The sequence below is a fragment of the Morone saxatilis genome, unplaced genomic scaffold (genome assembly GCF_004916995.1).
Source record: "Morone saxatilis isolate NCDOM2014 unplaced genomic scaffold, NCSU_SB_2.0 Contig17, whole genome shotgun sequence".
Classification (NCBI taxonomy): Eukaryota; Metazoa; Chordata; class Actinopteri; family Moronidae; genus Morone; species Morone saxatilis.
Genome location: NW_023339729.1, coordinates 3,053,450 through 3,075,889, shown reverse-complemented (window position 1 = coordinate 3,075,889; position 22,440 = coordinate 3,053,450). Strand labels below are relative to the sequence as shown.

At 40.5% G+C, this 22,440-nt stretch overlaps 1 protein-coding gene across 5 annotated transcripts in view; it reads left to right on the top strand.

Moving 5' to 3' along the window:
• The window catches only part of sh3pxd2aa (SH3 and PX domains 2Aa), a 99,596-nt gene that overhangs the window by 63,366 nt on the left and 13,790 nt on the right, over positions 1-22,440 (top strand). For all 5 annotated transcript variants that reach the window (XM_035659780.1, XM_035659778.1, XM_035659779.1 and 2 more), the window contains 2 exons: positions 12,961-13,074; positions 17,777-17,860. In XM_035659780.1, the coding sequence (XP_035515673.1) occupies positions 12,961-13,074; positions 17,777-17,860 (198 nt within the window). The remainder of the gene's footprint in view (positions 1-12,960; positions 13,075-17,776; positions 17,861-22,440) is intronic.

Here is a 22,440-nt window from a genome sequence, read left to right as displayed (position 1 = left end):
ATTTTCTGTTAGCTCTCTACTGTACAACAAATACTTGATGTTGTGTAGAACACATGGCCTTGTGAACTGTAATCCCACAGATGTTTTCTTCCCTACTTTCTGATATCATCTCAGAGATTGAATTGTAATTCTAAACGACTAGCCTTCTACTCTGTGGCCACAGTGACAGGGGGGAATATATGTGGGGAAAAATACCCTTTTTTTTCCTGTTTCATCAGCCGAGACTAATGGATCTGCCAGGAGGACCTTGACGCTAAACTGCAAACAGGATCCTTTGGGTCAGTATACCGCCCAAGCCACAACGCCAGCCGGAGAAGCCATTTGCCCAAATATCTTCGCCATCCTTGCTGCCAAATTTCAGGGGCATTTTGTCACAGTTGATTTAAAGAGATTTGACAGATTTGCTTACCTCTTTCTGAACGTGACTCTACACCTCACAACCTCCTGTCATGTTTCCAGATAATACTAATCCTCTGTTTACGTCAAAGGTGGCTATGGTATGTATGGAAACATTAAAGACAAGTATATGGCATTGCTTGTCAGCCAGTACAATGCTATATGAGGGAAAATGCATGCCAGGAGTTTTGGCAACATTTTCCCACCACACCTATCCCAGTCCCCAGGAGATCTGGTGAGGCTGGCAGCACTCAGTCTAACCTATAACGCTTTTCCAAAGGTTTGTCCTCAATGCTTTGCTTGGTCTGGCTCGAGACTATTCCCTGTGCAGATCAAGTTCATGAGGGGAAAGCCTTGAGCTAAAATGTAGTATCCCAACCTCATATTGCATTAGGTATTAGGTAATTTGCATTACAAGCTCTAGTTAGCCTAGGGTAAGCCTTACCTTAAGGGCTATTAAATAATTACAATATTTTTGTGGTGCAGTGGCTCAAAGTGTCAAAGAAATTCACTGAATTAAAGAGAATTGATGAGCTCAGTTTTCCTTTAATTACCAATATGTTTATTGGCTCTCGGCACTACCCCTTGTGTTAAGAAACTGTGATCCGGAAGCTTACACAATGATCCACCTGATATTTGAGGCAAAGCAGTTCATTATTATGGCCCTGATCATGATAATTTACTAACAATGCCCATCATAAATCAGCAACCCAAACAAGATGCAACATATTTAATTGACATTTATAAAATGGAAAGAAGGGATCACTAATCTATTAATCAACTAATAGTTTCAGAAGTGCACCAATAGCCCTGTTGAGAATACAAAAAAAGCTATAATAAATATAATTATGTTGCCTAAAGATATGAATGACACACGTTTGGTTTATGGAACCATTGCATAATAAAGCTCAACCAATCTTTTTGATTGCCTCTAGAGCCAGTGTTAGCTTTGTCTGTTCTGGGCTACTGTAGAAACACAGAGGTTCAACATGGTGGACTCCATAGAAGAGGACCCACTCCCACTATAGATAGTAACAGTTCATTCTATGGTAACTTTGAATGAAAACATTTGTATGAATGTCTTTTCTGCCCATAGAACCTCCTACATTTTACACACTGGACCTTTTTAAATGGACTGTCAAGCACCATAAAAATGATCAAAGCGTTAAAATGTGAAATGATTCAGCATTTCCTTTTTAAAGCCTTGTCTGGAGGGAGTTTTGAAAGATTTCTCATAGAATCTAGCTTTACATACCTTTTCCTTAGGCTGTCAAATGTAGCATATATCTTTAATCAAGGTGTACTGAGGGCTAGCTTATAGGATGTTCTGGATCACAGAACGCTGTTTCGGACAGAGCTCACATGGGAGGCTGGAGGCAAGTATTAGAATTCCCTGCAGGCTATAAAACAGACAGTCAGCATCAATCAGGGTGGTACGTCTTAAACCAAGAGATGGCCTAGTATCATTCTCACAACACCCTAGCTTAGCCATGTTTGCTAGATTCAGCCTCAGGCAGTAAAAAGTGCTTCAGTCACTCCATTGTTAGAGTTGAGTTCAGACAATCTGGGGATAGCGGAGGCTCAGAGGAGACTACTTTAAGCTGACCAGGGAGCCACCTTCAGGGGCTCAGGTTAAAAACAGCCTGCTTCTAGAAGCATAGCAGAGAGATGTGTACAGATACTGACAGAAATCTAACAGGCTGCAGTATACTCTGCATTTCAAAAAAGCCTGTCATCTGTCAAGACAGTGTTAGCACAGAAGGATGTGTGTGTGTGTGTGTGTGTGTGTGTCAGAGGAGGATATTTTAGCTAGATAATCTCACACACATACACCATATGGAGGATTAATGCAGAGGTTTAGCTTGACCCCACTGAGCGTGATGTTTAGTCAACACTGGTTATTGAAAGCTCCACCGCTGGCTATCCCCTTTCACTTGTAATAAGTCTGGCTCCGTAACAAGACCCCCGTGTTTTATGAAAACTTCAACCAGGTAACATGAGCTTCAAACTGGGATGTAATGCCTCCATCTTACAGTGTCAATAAAGACCAGAACCTTGAAACTGGCTCTGACTTTCTAGGGAGAAACGGCATGGAAGGGGTTGGGTGGCCCCTCATATATCCTATTTTTAACTTCCAGACAAGCTTTGAAGTGTCTTAAAGTGGTACTCCACCAAAAAATCCAATCTTTTGAATATGAAATACTCACCCCCTATTAGTTTAAGAGGTAGTCATAGAAAGGCTGTAGTTTTCTTCTTCATGGTGAACACATTTTCACAGCAGAAAAAAGTTCCTGTCTATTCAAACTTCTCACAGAGCAGTGGGTGGAAGCATATTCCCCATTGTAAAGCTGACATTTAAAAGTCATCTCGATAACCTTAACATTTCTCAACACAACAGGAAACAGGGGAGTCCCCTGGCTAATTTGACCATACTGTAGTTAAGGGTGCTCAATTTCAAATATTTCTGTGATTCACTGTTTAGTAATTTGTTGGGCAATCAAGCACAAACGCCTAACATTAGTTATATAAGTAAGAAGTCTTTTATAGCCACTATTCCTTCTGTTAAAGAAACCAGTAGTGGTAGAAATAGCTGCATTTGTCCAGGCAGCTAGACAGTTTAGCCGGTGTTATAGTGTCAGTTTGTTCAGATATTCAGTGTTGGGCATTAAGCTTCTTGAAAGTTTATAAATACACTTTATACAAATTCAACTTTTTATAAAAAGCATGTGTGAATGTCCAATTTTGGGTGTGAATTTTGGAATTTCATTCATTCTGAATGGCAAATGACTGCTAAACAGTACAGTAACCAAGAGCCTCAGGGACTGCTGCTACGGAGAAGTGAACCAAAGATGGAAATCAGAGCTGTAGTACTTTCTGAACGCTCTGTTGTTGCAATCAGGACCATCCTACCATACTGTAATTCCTTAATTTATTCAAAATTAACCCAAAAGCTAATTTATTTTAATTGCTGAATGTAGAAGAAAATTAACTTTATTAATCCTGATGGGCAAATTCTTTTTTCACACGTTTTCCACACAGGCCTGAAATGTGGAGAGATGATAATGCCACATAGCGGCACCTCGGGAGCAATTAGGGGTTTGATGCCTTGCTCAAGAGCACTCTGGCAGTGCCCAGGAGGTGGAACTGCCACCTCTACAGCTATCAGACCACACTCAATACTGTGGTCCGTGCTGGACTTGGACCAGCGACAGCCCAGCCACTCTTCCATGTATGTAATGTATTATTCATTATTCTAGAGTTATACAAAGTGTAGTATTTATCTTCAGCTTGCCATTGACGGCACAGCACACATAGTTTTAGGCTCAGTGATTGGAGGTTTCATACACAAACGCTCAATGGGAGACGTAGTAGCTTGACTCGTCTTACGTTTTAATATACACAGGCTTGGATGTTAGACTTTTTGCCAAAGCAAAAGGTATTTTCTAACACATTCGCTCATCTTTTACACCGATGAGTCAACTGGACCCATGCTATGCTTGGGAGTGCTCCAACTGCACAGTCACCTAACATTGGCAATGCAGAAAATTAATTTGACGCTTGAAATAACTTCTCCCACTTCTCTACTTATAGACTGTGTGAAGTAAGTAGGGTTTTTCTGACAGGCAATTTGCATGATATATGGGATATTTTAAGGCTTCACAGGGAGTTATACAGAATTTCAAACTAATAGATAATTACATATATATAATATATAATTGCTGGGGATTGTGTCTGGTTCTCGGTTGGAAATGTGGTTCAGTCACATCACTGACATTTTATCATCTTTAGCATGTCCACTGGACGGATCAAAAAGATATTTTTAAAAGATGATAATGAGGATCTAGGTCAGAAAAGCGTTGTTGGTGTTTAATCCCATTAACAAAGCTGGTGCAGTCCATGCTAGGGCTAATACTGTGGCTGATTTCAAAGCTGGTTTTAGGCAGCAACAATTGTTGTGCAGCTATTTTAAGCAGTATATTCTTTGAATCTCCCCTTCTGCTTACTCTGCAGAAAGATAAGCAGGCAATTCAATACATTGCCCTGAAAAGAAGCACTGCGTTCCAGTGCTCGCTGCTCTCCAGGGGATCTGTTCCTAATTAGAAGCTGAGAGGAGAAAATAAGTATGACAGACACCTTGTGGGTCCCCCCCCCACTCACATTGTCAAAACTGTTTGATGACCGTTCTGACGATCCCGAAATGAGAAACCGAAAGGAAAGTGTGCGGTGTTGTTTTTGGACAGGGAATTAGCGTGGAATACTACAACTTTGAAGCCCCTGCCAAACATCTGCTGGTTCTCCTTCTTTTGTTGTCTGTCTTTCTGTCTTTCACCATACCACTCTTCTAATCTCTGCCTCACGCTCACTGGTTAGTTCTCTTTCTCCCCTCTGTCTTTCTTTTTTCATCGCCCTTACTTTTCGGATCCTGCGTCACCTCATGCATCTCCCATCCCTCCTAATCTCTCCCACGGGGCCCAGGGCCTGTGACGGTCAATGATAATCCTGCTCTGCTCAGTTACTGTACCACTGTGTTCACCGTGACCTCCACTTTCCCTCCGCGGGAGAAAGCAGGCAATTATTGCCTGCCAAGACATGGTGTAGCTAGAAACTCCAATTAGAGCTCAACGCTGTAAGAAATGCCAATTACAGCCCCTCTACTGTTTTACATATTCATATGTTGTGCTGTGTGTATAAATGTGGGAGACAGCAGGTGTTGCTGCATAACCTTTCTGAATATTACTCATTAGTTGTTGGCGCCTCATAAATCCACCAGAACAGTTGGGTCTATTATGTCAGACAAACTAGCAACAGCATCAATAAAAAAAAACAAAAAAAAAAACAACCCAACACGATTGTTGGACCTGTTCTATTTTAGCGTTTGCTTTAGGTAAATAAGTAGGCCGGGATCCACTCCACCAAGCACCTGGATAATAAAAAGACCTAACACCTCTTCTCATCCTATCGAACACCACGCATTATACCTCAGGTTCAAGTCGAGAGGACTCACAGAGCATTGGGATTGCTTTGCTCATCGGTGTGACTCACTCAAACACACACATCCACACACAGAGTGGACCCAGCCACCAATAACAAGGCATGATGATTTCAACCTGTTAAAACAACAGTCCACCCCTGCGTTCTGCTGTATGTACAGATGACTCTACAGTGGGACTTCATTACCTGAACACCTTTTATTTGTTCTGTTCTGAACTGGTTCATTTTCCCAGCTGCCACTGCTGCCGAACGCGCCCACCCCACTAACTGGCTTTGACTCTTGTTTTTCCATTGCAGGTCATGTACATGTGCAATTATTTGTCATGTTTCAGAGGAGAAGTGATATGTTTTTTTTCTTAAAGTAGGCCTTTGATCACAACTTCAGCCCCTGCTAGGGTGCACTTCAGCTTCATTTAAAGACACACTGAACTCCATAGTGGGCAAGATTATCATAACATATTCATTTTCCATCCATATGTTGGAAGTAAGACCTACTGCAAGGGGTTTTTAACTGGTATTGAAACAGTCTCTGTGTAATACTGATGCCTCTATATGACCTACATAAGCACATGAGACCATTAGCACCATCTGTATAGTTACTCTTAATGCCTGGTATTGTTTCGGATTCGGTCAGAATTCGCCTTGAAACATGACAGCAGAAACATTATCACTTCTGTCCACAAAGCCACCAGAATAAATAAGCAAAGATAAGTCCATTTAACTAAGAAACTGATTACATCAAAAATTTTAAGTTAAACTAACTCCAAGTCTTTTTTAGTTTTCAGAAAAAGGGTACAAAAAATGAATGGGGCAAGCCCCATCACTGTCCTTACCAGGAGCTCATACTGAAAAGACAATTTTGTTAAAAAACCACAAGGGGTTATTTTGGTTGGTGCATGGATCTATTGGCAGAAATGGAATATGATACACATATGTTTTCATTAGTGTATAATCACTTGAAAATAAAAGTCTTTGTATTACCGTTACCTTAGAATTAGCTGTTTTTATCTACAGAGGGAGTGGGTCCTCTTCTACGGAGTCCACCATGTTGAACCAGCATAGTTTTTCCTACACACTTGGAAGACGAGCGGTGCTCAGTCAGTTGCAGTCTGTGACTTCACCGCTATATCGATCTTTTTTGAAGAGTTTGAAGCGTTACCAGATGCTAAAACAGTGCACAGCAGTTTCTAATACTATGAGGAAGGTAAACAATAAATTTTCCTTATTCACATTACATGGTAATCTACTCGTAATTTGCACTTCCATGTACATGATTGGCTAATACAAGGGGTTGCCCGATGATTTTGTATTGTGTTGCAGCAAAAGTTGAGCCAGGGTCAACTTTTATTTGACAATTTTTGTAACTTTTTGCAAAAAACAATCATGCTCACTTCAAGCTGAAAATAGCCTGGTGTGCAGAGCTGAGAAAATAGCTACTGCAGGTTTTGAACTTTTCTGTCAATAACTCTTTTTTCATTCTGTACACAACTACGTCCACCACTTTTCATGTGTGCAACACCATGAATGAAAGAAGAGAGACTGTCCAAAAGTGAGCAGTGTTATCCTTGTTTAGACCCCCTCGCTATGAATAAAGGCTGTTCCGAACAGCTATAAACACTTTTAGTATTTAGGTATCAACGTATGACACGTTACTGAAGCATACACCGGCGATTGGGCACTGCCACGACAAAAACAAATCAGTTACTGTCCTTAGTCAGTCACTTTGAAAGTGAGCATATTCGCTCTTACAGTAATTTGGGCCACCACGCCCTCACTGAACTTCACTGGTCAGTTTATGCATCACTCCTTGCATATGCTGAGCCAAGTTATGCTTTGCTTTAATTGACTCTGAGTAATTTCTCTCCATCTGGCTGCCAATCTTTGCCCCAGATCTCCTCCTACGGGACAGATTTTCTGTGAAAACTGTAATCTAACTGAAGGCTTCTCACACACGAGGATCAGCCCACTTCTCTCAGGGCTCAGGTTTGCCATGCTACCAACTGGCTATTACAGTCTCTTATACCCACATCTGCATCTCCATTTTGTTTTTCTTACCCTTTGTCTGCAGTCTGTTCTACCCTCTGTGAGTAGACTCTGTGAGGGGGTCCAGCACTCGTTTCTGGTCCTCATTTATCTGCTTTTACTGTGCCCACTTTCTCCAGAGCTGGATTTATAGGGGAACTGGGCCCTGTCAAAACCTGGCCTTGCACTACAATATGTGCACACGATGGAGTCTGAAACTTGCCGTGTGTGAGTAAGATAGAGAGGCTGCTAGACTGTTTCTGGCTTTTGGGATGTTTTGTTGTGGTGTGCAGGTGTGAAGGAGACAGGAAACCAAAAAATATGGCCATATGATACTGTTTATTTTTCTTCACATGTGCTTACAAATTAGACAATTCTGTGGAAATTATTTTATGCTGTGAACCATTTGTGAAATGGTTCTCCAACATATTTTTCTTCTGAAAACCTGTGATTGTATGGTAGATCATGACTTAGCATAAAGACAAGAAGCACAGGCAAACAGCAAGCTTGGGTTTAACAAAACCTGCCTACAATCACTTTTAAGGGTCACTAATAAACATGTTATATGTCCTATAACATTTGTAAAATAGCATAATATGGATATAAGATGTTAATTAATACTGATGCTGGGATTAGCTGTTTCCAGCCTGTTTCCAGTGTTTATGCTAAGCTAAGATAACCAGCTGCTGGCTTCAGCTACATATTAAGTGTACAGACATGAGATTGGTATCAATCTTATTATCTAATTCTTGGCAAAAGAGCGTGCTGCATTTTACTTAATTCTCTAAAGCTAAATAACAAATCTGAAGTTTCCCCTAAAACACTTTAAGTGGTTTCATAATGAACAGAGAATCCTGCTGGCCAGGGTAGCTAGATTTTGACAGCAGGTAAAAGTTTGGGAATAGTCTTTGATTCTGATGTCAGCTTTGATCAGCAATACAGCTAAAGAGATTTGTGCAGTCTGTCTTTCTTCATTCAAGTCTAACTTTAAGATCTGAACAATTTTTAATCATTAGTGGTCTGGGGAAAGCCAGTCATGAATTTAATTCCCCACAATTGGACTTCTGTAAACCCTCATCATTTTGGCATCAATAAAAAATTCTTACAATGTCTTCATTGTGGACAGTGTTGCAGTTGTTAATTTAACCAGCACAAACAGATGAAATCACATCATTCCTGATTTTGGATTTGTACATAGAGTATGATTATGCTCATCATCAAATGATCAGACCTTTGAACTTTCGCCATTCAAGGATATATCTCATGTTAAGATGAGATTAGCAGCAGTTGTGGAGCTCACACTTGCCACTGTCAATGGCAGACAGTCACCTGAATGCTCCTATCAGCGCAAAAGATTTATTGTTCTGTTTTTCCACAGCGTGTCAGGGGGGCTGAAGAGAGGAGGAACTCCTGCATTTGTCTCTGTACAGAGCTACTGCTCTCCTCCATACAGGTTGCTCCAATTCTTCTTTAACTCTTTGAGTAGATGCAATGAATCAGCCTATGAAAGCCCTGATGTGTTTCATATGGAGCAAGCTATTCTTACTGCAAGGCACACCTTTCACACTGCAGCAAAACAGAAAAATAGATTAAAACCTTCAGGAATCAAAAGACAAACTCTGCACTAAATAAATCCAACTTAAATTCATGATTTAAAACCATTGTGTGGTCCCAGCCCACTTCTCCAATCTTAACCAAGCAGAGGACCCCCCTACAAGAAAATCCTCTTGCCCAAGTTTGACGGCACCTCCTGAGTTTACAAGTGCTAGCTCTGTGGCAAGCTCTGTTCATTATAACACTGGGCTTCTGAAACCAGGAGCTATGGTGTAAGATTTAATTTGCATAGTATAACTGTCGTGGTGTCAAATACAATTTCATATGAAACCACTACCTCCACCAGTCAAGCCAAGCAGAGTCCTAAATTAATCCTGATGGGTCCAAAATGAACTAAGCTGACCTCTCCTGAAGCCAAACGGCACTGTAAGGTCTCTGCAGGAGTATTAAAGCAGCCGGCGGGCAGGTACAGAACATCCACAGAAAGCCAGTGTGACTGTGAGGAAGTTCAGGTACACTGCAGCTACTGTGCACAACCCCCCATGTGTCTGTGGGCCCTCAGGTTGAATTAACTCCTGTGTTGGCTGTGAGACATAGCCCGCTGTGGGGAAATTCAGGAGAGACAGTATTTCAGTATGATTTTGTGTGTGTGAGTTGGAAGAAGGTGTTTTTATGTTACATATAAGCTGTCAAAGTCAGGGTGGCTCAGGCCTCACTGTGCTTATATGGGTATAAGGAGAGATGAGGCCACATGCAGGGGGCTGGGCAGGCTCCTCTACTGTGGTCTGTTAAGTGTCAAGCCAATAATATTTTAATGCCTGTTAGTGTAGTTGTTGTTGTTACAGTCTGGCACCAATGAAGCTCAGCACTACTTTCCTAGAAGGAACGTTCTGCTTTCTGCAGTGCTAGTTTTAGCTGCGAATGCTGTCACATTACCTGTAAAAAGAGAGTCAGTGGGTAATTTTCATTTTCACAGATCATGCAAGTAGATTTGATTCTTGTATCAATGGAATTAACATGAGAGAAATTGACCATTAAAGTTATTTCTTTACCACTGAAGCAGTAGTTTGTCAAATAAATAAATAATAAAGAAAAAACAAATAAAAATCTTAACCACGTAGCTTTCATCTCATGGTCTTCATTCCAAGATGCAGTTGAAAGCTCAGGAAAAATGTAGCAGGTGTTTTTTTTTTTTTTCCCAAACATGAATTAGTTAGCCACGCATCAATCACTGTATTAAAATAACTTTTGACTATGTGTATTGTGGAAATGATTAGTCATTTAATTGATCAACAAAACCTATTGTTAAAGTATTATTTATTATTATAACCTAGCCATTCATATTTTCTGACAAGTATAAACCAGTGATTAAAAAAGTACAGTTAATAATTAATGAGATAGATGATGGATTTAGTGAAGTGATCATTATTAACAGCTCTAAATGTGGAGTAGAGGTAAGTGTATTATTTTCTTATACTGAACTGCTGCATTATACAGCAAAATACTCATTCTTTAATGGCAATCAAAATAGTGTAAAAGTATAATTTATTCATAAATGCAAAAATTTTAATATTTACCTAGAAATAATATGATTGAAACGATTACCCATATAATTATGAGTATTATTTTATAAAATAGCCGTGCATTTATCTGAAAATAATGCACATTCTCTGTTCAAATCAACTTTTAGGTTCTCTTGGTGGTGGTATATAGTTGCTTATACTGTGGCTGCTTTATACAGCACAAACACACCTTCCCCTTGTTCCCATTACTATTACTTTCCCCATGATAGAGCTCTACTGTTACAGGCATACTTTCCACATCATTCATAATACGTGTTAATGTGATTGGTGTCTTGCAGGGCAATAAAAAAGGGCGTGATGGGTTGATTCACCCAAGCTTCTCCAACCACATTATAGAGCTGAGCCATATGGCTGTAAATACATTGGAGCAGTGATGACCTAATTGTTGGACTCATTTGGAGAAAGAAAAAGTTTGTTTCTACTTTTCTGTCCATCTCCACCCATCTCTCTAATTCTGTCACCTACATGTTCAGTCACACTTGCATACAAAATTACATTTAAGACCAGTCTGAGCATTTAAGACCGGGTGGTTGCCAATTTAAATCCTGGGGATATTGGTGAAATTTGTGTTTGTAGCAAACACATAGAACACAACAGCTACACATGAAAGGCACTGAATCACTTACTTTGGTGGAGCTGCAGTGCTCTCCTAAATATATTCTTCCACACTGTGGTAAAAAGAAATATATCTTTTATCAACTTTCAACTCTTGCCTCAGACAGAGTCTGCTGTCCTGCCAACTTGTACTGTAGATACTGGAAGAATGTGTCATGCAGTGGTTTCTAGCCAGAAGCTGGAGTGACTACAGTCGTTAAGTCTCCCCATTTAAATACCAACTTATCCAGTGCCATCGATATGATCCCAAATGTTGTGAAGGCAATACTCGCCACGCCTCTGAATTTCGTAAACACAGTCTTCGTTAGAGAATGACACGTGCCGGTTGTCAAAATGTGATTGATGAGAAAGCCTTGCCTCCCGGTTCTTTTGGTTGTGGTTGCCGCCCAAATGTGACATATGTTTTTGTAATTGTGTCAAGTCAGCTCTGTGAATGCTGTAACAGAATAGCATACATGTAACCACAAACTACTTTTTAGTGAGTACTACTCAAAGCTTGATCTGTCGAACTTTGGTCAGGGGATGGAGTGAGTAATATTTAGTGCAAATACAGTGTAACAGTGTCATGAGATACCATGATATTTAATTAATTCATAAGTGAAAACTCTTCCAGCTTTACAAGACTTCCTAAAGGCAAAAGTCAGATTTGGGTAAAGACAGAAAGGACTCGAAGGATCGTCTGGGAAAATGTAGACAGTCGAGTAAGAGTCATGTGGCTGTTTTACAAAGCAAACCTTGTGTCCTTCATCAGTGTTTCGAAGAATTCCAGTACATCATGATATAAAGTCAGCATGCTATGATGACTCAGTTGGATAAAGTACATCTTTCTCCATTGTATTTTTAGCCATTATAGCAGAGCAGCTCTAGTGATTAGTGACTTTGTCTTGTCCATCACTTCGGTCCAGACTGTAAAATCTCAGCAACATTCATGATCCCCAAAGGATGAATGGTTATAATTTTGTTGATCCCCTGAATTTTCATCTAGCACCAGCAGCGCATCAAATGTATTGCTTCTCCAGTAAAATATATCCACTTCTGGCAGATGGATTATCACAAAATGTGGCAAAGGCATTTATGGTTCCGATATGATTTAGCACCACCATTAGGGTGACAATTTTGGTTTTGAATTAAATGTCTCCACAACTATTGGATGTACTACCATGGAATTTGGAATTACAACTTCACAGTGCTGCAGACTTGTGTTCTTGTAGGTTTACATGTTGCACTGTATAACCTTGGTTTGTTCACCTAGCTTCGGGATGTTAGAGAGGTCTGGCCAAACAGCGGTATAACATGTTTCATAATGAGTAATGGTGAAAAGTGAAGCAACTTAAAACAACCTACTGGTCTTGACAGATTCCTCTTAACCAGGCGCAACAAGTGCTTTTTAAACATTTGCTGATCTGTTTCACTTCAAGCCTTAACACTTTGCTCTCTCCGACGTCTTTCTTCTTTTTCAGTGTCTGGTTTAGTAATGATGAGAGCTTTCCAAGTAGGTGAAACTTCCAGCGGCCATGAGTGCACCTCAGATCTCTCTGTCACATTGATGCAGGCATGCCCAACATATTAAATGTATGGTTTAACCACCCATTCACAGGCTGACGCTGCTGTAGTGCAATTGCTGGCTCATCCACAGTCACAGTACATTGTGCTATATTTGAGAGTTGAACAACAATGACATGTAATTCCCATTGTTTGGTGTAAATCACCACTTGGGAATGATGCTCGCTGCCATCCTTCAGGCCTTGATGATTGTTTGCAGTACTAATATGTTCGCTCTGTCTCTGTCTTTCTCTAGGCTGGTGGTTTGTCAGCACAGCAGAGGAGCAGGGCTGGGTGCCGGCCACATACCTGGACTCCCAGAATGTAACCAGAGATGATTTGGATCTGGGCACTTCCAGGACTGGAGAAGGTTAGAGCACACACACACACACACACACACACACACACACACAACATTATTAGATTCATAAAACACAGAAAGACATAAACGTCATTCTGACCGACTAGTTATTCAAAGAACGCCTGCATGGAACAGGCAATGATTTCTCAATAATTGGTTTTGGTGGGTGGTTTTTCTGTGCTCACATCTCAATCTAAGACTAAAGGCTGCTACAGAAGTCAGCACTAAGCACACACAAACACTCATAAACATACTTCCAGTCACACATTAGGAACCTTGAAGTCCACAGTCGCAGCTCCATGGTGAAATGGTACCAGACCGCAGCCAAAGGGTTTGCAATATTTTGGCACCACAGAAAATTCCTTTCAGCTCCCCTGGGAGGCTGCAACTCTTGCAGGAGACTCGTTTTGTTGTGACCCTTTCCTCTCTAATGTTTAGTCTGACTGCTGGGATGGAGCGTTTCATCACTGTGTCATAAGCCCCTTTCTGCTTTTAGACCACGGGAATCCTAGAGTGATACATAAGGTGCAAACACACAAGCACACAGTTTATCTGCAGTAGTGTATGGTATTGAAACAGGAATGGTGCAATAGTTAATCACGCTGTAGAGTGCCACTCTGGATAATATAACAAACATTTTCTGTGTCTCATTAAGACAAGCGTCTACGCATCATCGAACTGTGCACATTCTGCAAGACACACACACAAAAACAGACTCTACTAGAATGATGACAGCTCCTGCACAGATGCCACAGTCACTGTTATTTGCTGTTCTCATTTGTGTCTTGGATTCTTTCCCTCTCGCACAGACTTAATAGATGCTGTCAGTGCCTGTAACAGTGTCCTCTCTTACAATCCTGTATACTGAATCTCCAACCAAACTGTCAGTGGTCGAGTTTCTGCATCAATTTTTATCCTTGTTTTTTAAACAGTCTATCATGAGTCTGACATTGTTATAGGAGTGCAATGCTAAACCAGTGGAGTATTCTTTTAATTGATGAGATCTAGTAACAGACACATAAATAAACAAGACCATCAGCAAGAAGATTGGCTGTTTCTTTGTAGTTATTCTTAATACCTGCCACCAGGTCAGATTCAGTTAGATTCCCCTTGAAATCAATGAAACAAGGTGGTGGAAACACTTCTGCTTTTGTCCACAGGGGCCAACAGAATCAACACAAAATGAAAGTTTCTTGTAGGGACTTTAAAACTTCTATATATACATCCTTAATAGTTGGCTAAAATCAACACCGTTTGTCAAGTTAGTATCACGGATCACATTAGCTGGTCAAGTTATTTTGCAATTTAATGTTAGCCAACTAACGCATCCACTTAGATAGCATTTTTCCAGGGCTAACATTGAATATCAAGCAAGCTACCCAGCCATGCTAAATAACATTCGGCACTGGCTGTCCCTGCAACACCAGCCAACAAAGTAACCTGTAGAAAGGCAAGCGAGCCCGATCAGGCTCAGAAGTCTAGATGAAGCTAGCTGACAGTATTTTGCTATGTTAACTGGCTAGCAATTCGTCTGTGTTATCAGGCAAGCTAATACAGCTAAAACCACAAAATCACAATATATTTTATGAGCTTTGCAGTAGACTAATGTTAGCTTTGTATTTGTGGACTTTGTTGTGGTGGGTCAGACCAAGAACATCTGGTACCTACAGCAGCTAAGCTAACGTTAGCTAGTGTCACACACTGTTGACACTGCAGGGAAGCAGAGACAGAAGGCAATCTAAAGCAAACATAAACGTCACTTTGTTTTTTTTACAGGAAATCCAACTGCATCCCTCCATGGAAGTTCAGTTCATAGAAAACCGAGAATGTCGGGAAAGGCCTTATTTTTTTAAGTTACACATTGTTCACACATTGGCAATAAAAAGTGATTAATACAGACTTTTACATATTAGTGCGTTAAATGTTTCAGAATCGTACATATGGAACCTATAAGAGACAGACAATCTAAAGCACTTCATTTCGAGCTGAAAAGAAAACACAACAAATGTAATAATCCCTCAATACACAGGAAAACTGTGTGCACACATCACAGCAGTTAACTCAGTGAGTACAGTTGGTTTGTTAGTGATAGATGGACAAAACTACCCAAATAAGATCCAAGTTGTAATAGACCAGAATTATCCTTTAAGCCTTTGGGTTGGATCTGGCACTTATGTTAAAAGAGAATCTCACTCATTCCATGTGTTTTTTTTGCACTCAGTGCCTGTGCTCACAACTACACATAAGTACACACACACTCTTTCTCATCCACTCCCCATCCTCTCTCAGTGGCCCCCATTTTCCCATTAGGCCTGGTGTCTTTGTGTTTGCACACATCGTCACTTCTTATTTCTGATCTCCCCCTTCCCGCTTCCTGTCGTCTCTTACATCTCATTATCTCTGCGTGGTCTGTAACCTAATTCCACTGACAGCTCGGCTCGCTGGAGAGGAACCGACAGGCACAGCCCGGCCCTGCTGAAATTACCTCGAAATAACATTTCCCTTTGTGCCTTCCTTTCGCTGATATTTCAATTAGGAGGTCAACAGGAGTAGTATGGCGCTGAGTGGGATGGATGGAAGGCAGAGAGGAATCAAAAAGGAGAGGAAATGACAAGTAGCAGAAGCACACAAAGGGAGAGAGGGCAGATGTTGAGCAGAAGGAAAGATGGAAAGACAAGAAGGTGAAGAGAGGACAGAAGATAGGGAAAGTGAGCAAGAGAGAAGGAATCAGATTACCACAGTAGAAAGATAGACAGAAGGCAAGCATTTCCTTCTATCCTTCCCCACATTAACGTGTTTGCTCTTTATGTGGCCTCAGGGAGGGCATTAGATAGGAAAATGACTCATCATGTTATGGCTGCTGCTTTATCATACAGGCTTTGAATTAATAAGGCGTGGAAGAGGTTGAGAGTTCGGCAAACACACTTCCATTGAGATACTGTATGTAGTCCTCATCAATTACAGTTAATACCAATGCAATCTGTGATGTCTTCCTTCCTAGTTGATCAGTTGATCTAAACTATAAGCCAACTGGTTTGCAGTCATCATTAACCACCACAGCTTAAAAGTATGTTGTATATACACTCAGAAATCGCCTTCTTAAAAAGCCAATTTCAACCTACCTTATTTTTCTGCTTCAGGATACGCGCACTAATAGAATTCTTAAAATAAGTAGATTTTTTATTTGAAACAAGTGAAGTGTTCTTACTGCAGTGGCTGATCTGAGGATGTAAGGTTTTTAAACTCAATTATAGACAGATATAATGTGGATGATAAGATGATGAAGAAAAGGTTTACAGTGTATATAAAAAGGGACCCTTGCATAATATTGCCCTTAAGGTGCTCAAAAAGAATTCCCCATTCCATCCATTGTCATCTCATGTCAACCTTTTTCACAGCAGCCATTTTGGCATGAAACAGTAGGGTAAACACAGGTGTTACCAAGGTTACTAATTAAGGTTGTGTTGCATTCAGGTCAAACAGAGTCAGGGTGCTGCTATTGTGCACGTTGTCTCACTGCAAAGGCTCTGCTACACTAAATGGAACAGAACCTTAAATTGGGGACATTGGTAATGCCTGTGTTCACCCTACAATTTTATGTCAAAATGGCTGCTGTGCAACTATTTTGTGTAGTTTTGAAATCAAGAAAAACAAAACAAATGTAGTGTTTGCTGCTTTTCTCTCTTTTACATCATTGTAAATTGGATACTTTTGGGGTTTGAACTGTGTTGTGAATTGTAAAAGGCATTTTACCCCTTTTTATTGTGTAAAAAACAGAGAAATTGAACATGTAAATTATTAGTAGTTTCAGCCCTAAACAGATTTGACACACTCCGTAGCTTTGATGTATCTGAGGTTTGTGGTTAGTAGGTACAAACTGAAACTCTTTCCTCTTGCTTGAATTCTCCTTGCCACTTAGTCTGACTGTGTAAGGCAAAAGCTGTTTATGACAGTCCTGTAGCTGTCTACTTACCTTCCTGTCAGAGTGAAACCGAACACCAGGCCAGGCTGCCCGCCACAGTAGCTGACTTTGATGATATGTATGTGTGCAGAGAAAAATATGTAAAACTTGCTGACTACCGGTGTCAGTGAGAAGTCAGCAGTGATTTTTGTTTCCTGGAGAGGTGGTGTTAAGTGTGTAAATAGAGGTAGACATAAGTTTTACAAAGGTATAACTTATTGCAGGGCTGTCTACAGTTACCTAATAACTAGTACATGGGGTTATGTTGTCTTTGGTCCCTGCTCAGATGCTAAAAAAAACCAAAAACTGAGAGTACACAATAAATATGCACCAAATAGTACAATACACACCCACCAATAAATAATGGCACACTATAACACATGGTGGTTGGCTGCAGTCCATACTAAATGAAAGGGAAAATACCATCCTCAGATTCTTTTGTTTTAACTCCATAAACTTTAGGAAGCAACAGTTGTGACTTACGTACATGCTGCATATTAAGTGGAAATTTGCACAACATGTTTTGACCATAACATATCCTCTCTAAACACCGACAAAGAGATAATATACTGGCTTCATGCTTGACACAAAAAAGTTGTTTATTTGCCATTGTCCCTTAGAAATTAATTTGGTGCTACTAACAACACCTTCTTTTTGTTTGTCTGTGTTCAGTTTGCTAATCTGTGCTTCTTACAACTAACTCCACATTTGCTTTTGTTTTCCCTTTTGGTTGCTCCTCCTCATCATCAGTCACTAAGAGACGCAAGGCACATCTGAAGAGGCTGGACCGCCGCTGGACCCTTGGGGGTATAGTCAACCGCCAGCAGAGCAGAGGTGAACATGGAGACACACACACAGAATACACAGTTAGGCTAAATGCATACATATCCCATGGATGGGCTTGCACATGCATATATACATCAATACAAGCCCATACATGTACCCACAAGCAATGCAAAGCAGTCTCTCTTCACACAGGGTAACACACCAGCTCATGCATATGGACACATTCTTGTAGAGCACATATGAATTTGCTACACCTATAGTGCATTATTGTTAGCATGTATACATATACCACAGATGCATTCATAGATAAAAACACTGGAACACACACACACTCTCTCTTTCTCATTACATCTTTCTTTCAATATCTTAATTAAGTTCATAAATGCTACATTGGTATAAATGATGATAAGGTCAGTTTCCTTGGCCTACACCAACTGACAGAGCAATGATCCACGTACATGTAATATATGTAGTTCATTTTTGGTATTTCATGTTCGGCAAAACAATCTCAAATCAATGGTCCACTTACTAGATACGGATTTCAACCAATGTTTTCAACCAAATCTTACAGTCTTCATTAGTGAATAGAACTGCCTCAGGTGTCATTATGTGACCTACCTTTAGCTTCTTTAGCGATTAAAATAATTAGCATACAGAGTATGTAACATTAGCTCATGTAATGGCACTTGACTCAGTTTGCTAACGAAGATAGTTGAGATGCAGAAGCTCAGACAAAGCTAGCAAGTGGACCATTGAGTTGAGATTATTTTGTCACATACACATTTTATTTTAAAGGGCCAGTGTGTAGGACTTAGTGGCATCTAGCGGTAAAGATGTTTGCGAAACTAGAAAAAGGCCCTGCCTTGGAGCCAGTATTTGGTTTGTCCGTTCTAGGCTACTGTAGAAACATGGTGGACTCAGTAGAAGAGGACCCGCTCACTCTGTCGATAAAAACAGCTCATTCTGATGTAACAATCAACTATACTACAAAATTCTTATTTTCAGCTTATTATACACGTGAAAACATGCCTATGAACATTATATTCAATTTATGCCAAAAGATCCTCCTAAATGTTACACACTGGACCTTTAAAGTGATGAAAATGTGGATAATAGTAATAGCAAAAATAATAGATTCAAAACAAGACACAATAATTAACTGTCTGAAACTCAGTCACTCACACATACAGTACAGTACACACTTGAGCCACGTAATGTAAGAAAGAAATACGCAGTACCACTGCTGAGCCCCTCCCGTGGCCCCACTCTCCACATATTTTGCGGCCACATGGTAAACAACCTCATTTACATCCTCAATAGTCAGCCAACAACAACTGGCCTCGAGTATCTACCGGGAGCAGCATATTGGGTGGCCATGAGTCAGCTCTGAAAGTAAAATCTCAAATCACACTCAAACTTGGATGCTCTTTAGCTTCACACCGAGCAACAAAATAATTGGACTGCATTAAACACATTTGGCTAATTAAGGCTCTTCGGCTCCCACAGCACAAACGCAACAACCTTGACGGCCACTGAGCCATGTGAACATAAATGATTGTATAACAGTGTTGCTGCTTAATTAAACTAAGCTCCCTTAGGTTAAAGTTGCTGTTAATGACTTTTGCGTTTTACTTGTAATTCTTCTTCTTCAAAAAAAAGACAAACATGAAAATGTTCCCGTACGCTTTTAATTTTTGCATTTGGCATGCTACCTGCTGTTTCGTCGAGACATTATTGCTTTAATGCTGAAAGAGAGACATGAGTTTATGTCTGAAAAAACACAGTCACTTCTCTTGGGGGCGAGTTAGTGCTTTCTAATTTCTTTTCTCAGACTGTCAGTCAGGCACCTGTCTGGTTCCAGGATTAGTCAGGGCTTCTAACAGAGGCCTTGTAGTTATAATTTGTTTATGGAAGCTGTTCCTGGACCAGTACAACCTCTGTAAAACCTTTAAAAACACACTTTGTTTCTCATTATCATAATATAACCTGGCTGGACTGGCTTGTGTTACCGCTTTCTCTCAGACCAGTGGGTAGCAGGGCACAGATTAGTGATTAATCATAGGAGATCGAATACAGGGCAAACTCAGGTCGAATAGTATGTGCTTCTACTCTAGGGAGTCTATAGTAACTTCTACTGTACAGGAGAGATATACATTGGTATAAAAGCAACTCGGGCCCCTGCTCCTTCTAAAAACACACACTGACATACAGGAAATATTCTTATATAGTCAGCAGCCTCAGGCAGTTGATGCAGGGTAAGTTACACACATGGACACATACCCACATACCCATGTCATTAATCCTATTTGGTTATGCAGGGAAGAATAGTGGTAGCTTTTGAGAGACAGAATAACATTACTCATTGTCTTCCCCCACACAGCTAATTTAGAATTCAAACTGGCAACCTTTTTGATACAAGTCTAAGTAAAAATATTAAAGGGTCACTCTTTACAGCATATCATCATTGATAGACTGGAATCAAAGCAAATGAGGCATATAGGAGGTCGAGGGAACATTGTTAGGCGGGTCTGCAGGAATGCTACCTCACTAGATATGTCTCCCAGAACAGTGAGAACGCAGTGGAAAGTGTGAAAGTGGGGCAGCAGCCCAATCTGCGGACTGGTTTTAATCACACAGACCTCAACCTCTGTAGAGCGTGGATGAGTCACCCGGCTAGCTGTCGCCACCAGAGAATGAGGGCATGAAACACTTTTGCAGCCCATGTTCTTGAATTCCATCATTTTTTAGACACCTAGCCTTTTGCTTTTGTAGGGTAGAGGAACTATTTCATATTTTATTTTGTATTGCTTTATTTAATCTTTTTTTTTTCCGTGTGATGTCTGTTTGATTTTTTAATTACAATTTAACATACCAGTTTCTTCAATATGCGAAAACGTACCCCAAAATTGAGGGGCCAGGAAAGCTCCAGGTTTAGCAGCCATTAAGGTGGGGGTGTGTTGCTTTAGGTACTGAGGACAAGTCATGAAAAACGATCCAGGCAGTAACTGATCTGTGAATTGGAAGGCTTATCAAATATCAAAACACTGTTCAACAGTTTCTTTTTTGCTGATAGTATTTTACAGTTCCGAAAGTTATCACTTTGTTATGTTTGCTGCAACAATCACAAGGTAAACAGTACTGGTCTTGTTCTTGTAATCTGTTCAAAGTAATCTGCTATCTAGTTGAACCTGGTACGTTTGGCTGGATGACCCTATGTTTTTTGCCGGGGTCCTCTGCACCATGTTAGTAAAGTATCCCTGAAGATAGGGCCCTCTGCGTTTTTCAGGGGTTGTGTGGCCACCGTAGTTTCTCATACACGCTTGAAAGGGGGGCGGTATTCAGTTGGTCGCAATCTGCAACTTCACTGCTATATGCCACTGAATCCTACACACTGGTCCTTAATCTGACATAAAAGGCCTTGAGAACCCACTGCTGTATTACTTTATATTGAGGCCCTGTCTTGAAGGCGGTCCCTGTGCCAACATCTAGTGTCAAGTGTTACTGGGCCTCCATTTATTGAGGGTACATGGATGGCTAGCAGCTCACACTTGCCCTGGAGCCCCCAAACAGGTGAATTTGTTCATGCTGCCATGGAAAGATGTCTATTCTGCCACCATTTCTTGCATACTAAAGTTACCTATGACAATTCAATGTCAGTGCAAACATGCATAGCAGTCAGGCATTTACAAAGCACAGCTTACTTGCAGTGTTTACAATTGATCGCCCGTTAACATGACTTAACATTGCTAATATTATTACAGGCCACCAAAAATGCTAAATAATGTCGAATATGTGCCAAATCCTGAAACCTTTGGCAAAATCTGCACATGCACAGTTGTATGTAGTTTCAGCACATGTTTTTAGTTGAAAGGCATGTGATCTAAAATCAGAGGCAGCTGTACTGTATATGAAATACATCACTGTGTTCTTTATGATTGACATTTGGCCCTCAGACAGTCAGAAATATGAAGATTGCTTGAATCAATAACTTTGTACACCACAAGGTCTGGAGTTCAGGACTGTTCTTTGACCTTTTATTGTAGAGGGTATTGCATATTCAGTAAGGCAGCCTTGGTTGAGCTTAGATAGAGACTTTAATACACTGCTGTGTGGCTGTTATGATTTATAGCTTGAAAGGAATGTGATGAAGCCACACATAAGGTTACAGAGGACTTTAGAGAAACTGAGGACAGAGGAGTCTCACATGGCAGCGAGCGTTATTGGCAGCGTTGCAAACAAGCTAACGGCTCCTGGACCAGTAGCTTTCTTTCCACCATCGAAAATAGTCTCACCATGAAAACTGCAGCTGCTGCTGAGTGGAGTCATGTCAAACTTAGTTTGTTGTGGATTTTCCAAACTTTTTCATTCACCACCACTCTTCACTTTGTGACTGTATTACTGTCTGTCGACATGCTGTCCAATTACTGCATGCTGTCTGTCTATCTCTGCCTCAACTCGGTTCAACTGTGCTACAGTTAGACCTGAATCAAATACAACCATGTGCAGGTACAACAGTGGTTTGTGTTTAATTGCTTGGAACACCAGATGACTTGGGTTTGCTTTGGGATTAATAGTGCCAGAAATGTAAGACGACCACAAGAAATTCTAGTAAAACTGGTCTGATGCCT